General features: G+C 38.1%; 2 protein-coding genes across 2 annotated transcripts; one reads left to right on the top strand and one right to left on the bottom strand.

The window, feature by feature from the left end:
* Positions 1-1,357: 1,357 nt before the first annotated feature.
* HELRODRAFT_162869 (hypothetical protein) lies at positions 1,358-3,790 on the bottom strand (the record flags this gene model as incomplete). Its single annotated transcript, XM_009024950.1, has 4 exons — positions 1,358-1,465; positions 2,613-2,758; positions 2,817-2,863; positions 3,432-3,790. The coding sequence occupies 4 exons, from the start codon at positions 3,788-3,790 to the stop codon at positions 1,358-1,360; spliced, it is 660 nt and encodes a 219-aa protein (XP_009023198.1).
* Positions 3,791-4,588: 798 nt separating this feature from the next.
* On the top strand, positions 4,589-7,465 carry HELRODRAFT_162868 (hypothetical protein; the record flags this gene model as incomplete). The annotated part of the gene is made up of 3 exons (XM_009024949.1): positions 4,589-5,499; positions 6,298-6,472; positions 7,043-7,465. 3 exons carry the CDS (start codon positions 4,589-4,591, stop codon positions 7,463-7,465), a joined length of 1,509 nt encoding a protein of 502 aa, XP_009023197.1.
* Between the last annotated feature and the right edge of the window lie 404 nt (positions 7,466-7,869).

Below are 7,869 nucleotides of genomic sequence, written 5' to 3'. Positions count from 1 at the left end.
TATGTTTCAGTAAAACGATCACCAATTTGGGAATTGTGATGGACTTTCGTATGACAATGGTTCCAAATGGTTCCACAAGTAAATCTATTGGTTAAAAAAATGTATGTACCAACTACGTCAGTTGCGTCATGTCACGAAATCCGGCCATTCTCTCCGTAACCTCCTACTCTAACTACTTCTCCATCACTAGTGAAGTTCGGAGCGTATCTCAAGACATCACGGAAATAGCGCTTTACAAACTAATTGATTGGAAATGGTTGAGACATCGGGATGGATGAGACAGGTCAATTAAAAAATATTTATGCGCTATACTGGCATAATGTCAGTCATTGAATTATATATAGGTTTTTCAGTTTTCCAATCTATATTTAGCTTCTTCCCTGTTAATCTTTATGTGCCACCGGCGGCAAATTCTTGTAGACATTTTTTTTACTGCTAAAATCATTCTGTGGCAGTTTTAATTGATTTCTAACTTAATAATTTAACTGAATTATGTAAAACTTTTGGAATCATTTGTTATTTAATCCATTTTGATTTTATAATGTTATTTGTTTAAAAGTTTTAAAAATGCTACATTTGTGCCAGGAGACACTAGGCCCAGACTAGTAGAAGAAAAGAGGCTTTTTTGTATTTTTATTTTGAATTTTTGACTTTATTTTTTTAACTAATTTTAATTAATTTAATTAATGTTCAAATAAACTCAAAAATTTCAATGTCGGTGTGTTTGTTCGTGTATTTTAAAAAATCGACGTTTTTACTGGCATCGAAATTTTCTTGTTTTATCAACAACAAATAAATGAGTTAATTTTAATTAGAACTAGATAACAAGCCACATAAATCTTTTTCTTTACTTTATTGTTGTTAATCAAAACAGTAATGTGGTATACCATATTGATCTTACTATTCTTTCAATTATTTATAATAAATATTACTATTGAATCAAATAATTGTGATACATTTTTTTGGATATGCTGCCTGAAAATATCTGATCTTTGGAATGAACTAGGCAGAAGATAAGCAGTAAGTTAGTTTTTGAATATAATTTCTATCTGTTATTTTTATTAAAAATTCCATTAAAGTGTACAAATGAACTAATAAAATTTATATCTATCAATCCATGGAGACAGGTCAAGTGAATCATAAAATATGCAAATGATGTAAAAATATTATTAAAATCATATTACCTGTGCATTGATATATTTTGGTCTTTATATGTCCCATTACAATTAAATAATTATTAATTTTGGTCTTTATATGTCCCATTACAATTAATTCATAATAGGGAACTGATAGTGAATGATGTTATTAAATTGGGAAAGTTAATTTATTATATTGTGAACAAGATTTAGGTATTTTATTAGATAAAAAGTTTTAGCATACTCAAAGCCCATTCCGCAGAGGTACTTGATTCAGCAAGAGAAGCAAATATTTTGTAATGCATCAGCAAATTGTGGTAACCAGATAACTGAAGAAATTTTAGTGGATTTATATAACTGCAATGGTTCAGTCAAAACAATAAGAAACATTTTCATTTTTCATTATTTTAAGCCCAACAAATTATTCATTACTGCAATGTTCATTAAACATTTTTTTGTTGGCAAGCGCCTTTCAAATTTCAAATAATGGCAGTGCAATTGTTCTTTAAGACCAATTGTGATGTTTTACAATTATTGTCGTATATTCTGAGTTTTATTGTATTAGTATCATTGATTGGTGTAACATTTTTTTAATGATTTGTTTGAACTCGACTTCGTTTATTTTATGTGCCGTTGACATATGATTTCTGTAATATAGGATTATTATATTGTTGTCATTGTTGATTTTGAATATATTGTTATCTTGTTGTTGTCAAAACACCAACAAAACTCATCTAAAAATTGCAGAAGCTGTCCTAATAGATATCAATAAACCCCAAATAACCATCCAATAAAAAATGAAACATCATTACCAACTCGACGCCTTAAAACTAATTTCAATAACAATGAAGAACAAAGGAATGACAACAACATAGATGAAGAATGCCACACCAACATATATATAGAATATATATTCCATATATTATATATGCATGGGCGGCGAGTTGTTCAAATTATTGGGGGGGCTCAAAAGTTACCGAAATTTTAATATTTTATTATTTTTAGTCAAACTGTAATTTAAACTTCTTTTTAAGTCAAAGTTTGAACAATATAATATAAATGGTAAAATTCTATTTTTAAATATTTTGAACATTAAAAAATCTAGTTTAAATACAGTCATGTTGCAAACGATTTTTTGCGCAAATCATTCCGATAAGTAAATTCTTTTACAAGTCTTCAATTGAAAGATTGTGGCGCGTTCTTTATAGCAATGTGGTATGGCCAAATGGTTTAATCTTAGGTGAATGATTGTTGAACGTAAATAAGTTTTTAAGCGCCTAAGGACGGAAAACGATCTTTCTGAGCTGCATGTTGTCACAAGTATTGTACAAAATATTCTAATAAGTCGAGAAAGTTCTAGCATTCCATTCGAACCGTGTCCGTTTGTATCTTTTAAAATGTTGACAATGTCTGTGGCTGAGGTAAATAAATTTCGCGAAACATGTTCAAATGTAAATGTAATATGTCTTTTGACACCTCTGGATATAATTCAGCAACACAATTTAAATGACTGAGGTCAATTGTCGCTGTATGTAAAATTTTTGATTCCAAATAGGCAAGTTTTTTGAAACCATCAGAATTGAATTTAGCTTCAAGTGAAGAAATAGCGGCACCTACGATCTCTAAATACATTTTTTTTTAATAATTGCGATGTGTCGAATACATGAACTTTTTTGTTACCATCAGTAAACGCTTCGGACGATTTCGCTACCGTGGCAAACTTTAATCTTAATATTCAATATTTTTGCATCATTAGTGATATTTAACCAAAAATACGAAAAGGTTTCATCGGTTCTGTTGAAGCGATAGCATTAGACTTTCTACGAGTTTGCGTACTTTTGACATAGACAGTGTTGGACAAAGCTTTCGACTTAGTTTCCAAGTTATCGTATATGAGAACCAAACAGCGCAACACAAAATAATTATGAAATGATGTCATTTTTGTGAGAAAACCAGCACATTTGGCGCCATATTAATTTCTGACAGAACTTTGATTTTCAAAAAATTTAGCAAAGATGTCTAGTTGTTTAAAGCGCTCTTAATGCTACATCTACATAGTCCACCTTGTTGGACATAATGGGCGCTATGATGTAATTGTAGCATTACTTTGTTGATAAAAGGAAAAACAAGCTAAACGTTTAGGAATTCTTCGATAAACGTTACAAGTTCTTTTACAAAATGGATTGCATCTCAGCACAATAACATCATAGAAATTGCATCTTGAAATGTCAAACTAATATTGTGGTTGTTGCAATGGACAAATATTGCAGATGGCGATATTTTTAAGACTTTGACCTGTACTCCATTGTGAATTCCAGAAACGTAATAACATTGTCCTCGGCAATCTCTGATATAAAAATTGACCTTAGTAAAACATCCTTCAAAATTTTGAACAATGTACCAGCATCTGTGGCGTCCGTGTTATAAAATCCTAAAAAATATTCTTGTGAAATAAATTCATTATCAACAACTCTTAAGCAAATGCTGACTTGTTCTTTAATTGCAATGTCACAAATTTTGTCTAAAATTAAGACATTATATTTTCTCAGATGTTTATCACTGATAACAGATCTGAGAACGCTGTGCGACATAATTTCTAACAATTCATTTTGAATATCTTTTGAAGTCCATTGATATGATGTTTGTTCGGCCATTGCTGTAATTCAAGACTATCTTCGGCACGCAGATGTAAAAAAACAATTCGAATCATCATCGTCATGAGAGCGCATAGCGATATTTTGAACAGATAAAGAACTTTATTTTAATATTTAAATTCAAATATTGAGTGGGCTCAAGATAGGCTTGAGCTCGAAGAATTAAAGCCCGTACAAGTCGCCGCCAGTGTATATATGCACACCAACTAATAAACTTTGCTAAAAAACCTTGTTTAAAAAAAATATAAACCAAATCTGTATATATAATTATATATATATATATATATATATATATATATATATATACATATATACATACATACATACATACATACATACATACATACATACATACATACATACACGTTCGCTCAGCTGGTGTCGGCTTTCACATTTTTAGTATTTCGCTAATTTTTAGTAATATTTCTGGTTTTTAAGGTTTTTGTTGCAATAATTTCGGTTTTTTTGGTGTGGTTTTTATTGGTTGTCGCTTTTTTGCCCTTTTTCGGATTAGGTTCCCGCCGTTCGGTTGGTTTTTTAACTTTTGTGGTCTCAAATTTTTAATTTTAGCTTTAACATACTTTAACAACAGCTGTGGGCTTTTACAGCTGCACCGTACAATGCTCATTAATATTTATTTGTGTTTTCTCTATTTCATTCCCAGTTTTTCTTTTAATTTTTAAATTTATTTAAATTTAAAATTAAACCTTTTTATTTTCACCACAATTTTATTTATTTTATTTTATCACTGTTCACACGGTTTTATCTACTCGCTTTTGATTTTATTTCGTTGACGTAATGGCACCGGTCCTATACCAATGCACGGTTTGTTTAAATCATTATAAAATAAAACCGGACGGTAAACTATATCGACATGGAGGCAAAGTGAAGGGCCAGGAATGCCCTGGTTCGTTCAAGGCAGCCGACCAGCCTCCGGCTGGTTCATCGGCTTCCGCGCGACCGCCGCTTACCGCTGCACCTGTCATCAACCCTCATGTTGCTACACGCGGTTCTTCGGCGTCGGTCTCGGAGAGTCCCTCCCAAGTGGATTTTTTTCATGTTTTTGACAGGCTGACGGTCGTTTTGAGGACTGCCCATCTGTATGATCACGTTCCCAAACCGTGCAGAGACAAGGTATCTAAAGCATTGTCGGCTTTATTGACGGCCGTTTGCGATGATCCCTGCGACGCGGCCGATTGGTGCAGGCTCCAATGTTTTTTCGCATTTGTTTTGTTCAAGCCAACCAGGGGCGGTCGCAGGACTAATCAAGCCAATTACGTTATTAAACGGTTGGCCGAATTCAGTTCGACCGAGGTCGAGTTTATTGTGGCAAGCTTCAACACTGACCACAACACCAAACCGCGTAAGCACAATCCAAACAGTTGGATTAGTGCAGTAACCACTCGGATTGAACAGGGCAGTCTCTCGGCGGCCGTCAGACTTGCTTGTTCGCCCGCAGGCCTGGCGGAGAGCTCGCCTGAGACACTCGCTAAACTCAAAGCTATTCATCCCAGTGCTCCATTGAACAGGCGAACTTTCCCCGCGCAGGAGCCGTCCAATGGTCGCGTTTCACCAGCCCAGGTGTTGACGGCTTTAAAGTCGTTTAATAATGGTTCATCGGGAGGCCTTGATGGCTTGAGGCCTCAGCACATAAAGGATTTACTTTCCGGTCCGACGCCCACCGATGAATTGTTAAATAACCTCACCCGGTTTGTAAATTTGTTGTTATCTGGGGTCTGCCCTCCCGTGGTTAGCCGTTTCTTTTTTGGGGGCCGTCTGGTGGCTTTAAACAAAAAAGATGGAGGGATCAGACCCATCGCGGTGGGAAATTTCTGGAGGAGGCTGGCCAGTAAGTGCGCTCTGGCGCTAGTGTTGGAACAGGTCAAAGCCAAACTCTATCCTATCCAATTGGGCGTCGGCGTGAAAGGTGGTGCTGAGGCGGCTGTCCACGCCGTACGTGAACTGATTTCAGCACTTCCAAAACAGTGGGGATTCTTGAAGATTGATTTCAAGAACGCTTTCAACACCCTGAGAAGAGACTCAATGTTAGAGGCAGTTAAGCAGCACTGTCCTCAAATTTATAATTTTTGTCATTCCGCTTATGGCCGAGTCTCTTCTCTCGGTTACGACGCCTGGGTGGTTGAATCGTGCGAGGGCGTACAGCAAGGCGACCCTTTGGGACCGATGCTTTTTGCTCTAACCCTTCACCCGCTGTTGACGAAGTCATCCTCGGCGTTTGTTTGTGGCTACCTGGACGATGTCAGCTTGGCCGCAGAGGGCAACATCTTAGCGGACGACTTCCTGTCGCTGAGGGTCGGCGCTTCCATCATTGGTCTTGAATTAAACACAAACAAGTGTGAACTACTTGTAAATGACACGTTTCAAATGCCACACGTGCTGGCTAATGTCCCCACAGTGCCTCATTCATCATTAAATTTTTTAGGCACTCCAATGATGGCCGGCGATCATCAGGACAGGTTTTTTAATAAAAAACTTTTTGAGCTAAGATTTGCCCTCGAACGTGTCTCTCTTCTCCCGGTCCACGACGCGCTGACAATCATCCGCGGCGCTCTCAGTTTGCCGAAATTGATGTATTTTTTGCGCACATCCAACTTTGTTAATGCGGCCATTTTGGGCGAATTTGAGGGTGCTCTGCGGGTGGCCCTCTCAGCAATATGTAACGTCGATATTACCGACAAGGGTTGGTCTCAGGCTCAGCTGCCGGTACGATTTGGGGGACTGGGGTTACTAAGCGTGGTTCAGCTTGCACCAATTGTTTATAAATCTTCCGAATCTGCCACGCTTGACCTACAGTCTGCCCTTCTTCGGCAATTTAGTAGCCTGCACTGTACTCCACCGACTCCAATCCAACCAACAGACCTTTCCCAGGGCAACATTTTGGAGGAAGCATATAAACGCACATTCAAAGAGTTGCTTTCCTCAAGCCCAGACTCGGCGACCTCAGCTCGCTTGCTGGCAGTTTCCAGCGAGGCGAGTTGCGGCTGGCTGAGATCTTTGCCCAATACGTCGGTGGGTACCAGATTGGACGACGAAACGGTCAGGACAGCCATTGGCTTCCGTCTGGGGTTGGCCGTTCAGAGTCGATATACATGCAGGTGCGGCGCGGAGGCGGATGAACTTGGCCATCATGGTCTTGTTTGTCGTTTGGGCGAAGGTCGCCAGCAGCGACATTCAGCCATAAACGATTTTGTGTGCCGACTTTTCTGCAAGGCCTCAATTCCGGTTTTAAAGGAACCGTCGGGCATTGCGGCGCACGACGGTAAGCGCCCTGACGGGTGTACCTTGATCCCTTGGAGAGCCGGCAGGTGCTTGGCGTGGGACGTTACCGTTTCGGGCACCTTTGCTGAGCGCTACGTGCAGCTTACTAGCAAAGAAAGCGGTTTGGCTGCAACCAGGGCATCTGACGAGAAGATCAAAAAGTACGACGGAGCTCTCCCCTCGATGGAGTTTTTACCGATTTGTATCGAGGTCCTCGGCCCCATGGACCGTAACACCTCCGGGTTTTTCAATCGGATTTGTAAAAATATCAGTATTAGGTCAGGCGATAGTAGGGAATATTTTTTTGCTATGAATAATATCTCGTGCATTCTGCAGCGGTTTTTGCGCGTCTGTGTGTTGGAAAATGTGGAGTTGAATGCCGACGGGGTTGAGTGACGTTATAGCAAATAAAATCAAATTTAGTCAGACGCTTGGCTTTTGGTGTCATTCGTCAATGATTTGGTTTTAACATACATACATATATATGTTATACATATACATAGGCTGTTCCAGACATATGAAGCAACATTTCGTTCATTGATTGATAGATTTGCCCCAGTCAGGAAAATCACAGTACGTGCTCTAAAACCTCTCTGGTTTGACAATGAATGCCTGAACAAAAAACGAGAGGTTCGCAAACTATAGAACATCTTTAGATTAAAACGAGATGATGAGACTCGTAGAGCTTGGACGACAGTACTGAAACAAAAACATGATCTGTTCATGCAAAAAAAAGGATGTATTGGCAGTCAGTTGTTTCATCGAATGTCATGAACCCTAAGGGGCTGTGGAAAGTTATA

The sequence above is a fragment of the Helobdella robusta genome (genome assembly GCF_000326865.2).
Source record: "Helobdella robusta unplaced genomic scaffold HELROscaffold_4, whole genome shotgun sequence".
Lineage (NCBI taxonomy): Eukaryota > Metazoa > Annelida > Clitellata > Rhynchobdellida > Glossiphoniidae > Helobdella > Helobdella robusta.
Note: the sequence above shows the minus strand (reverse complement) of the source record. Positions and strands in the feature narration are given on the sequence as shown.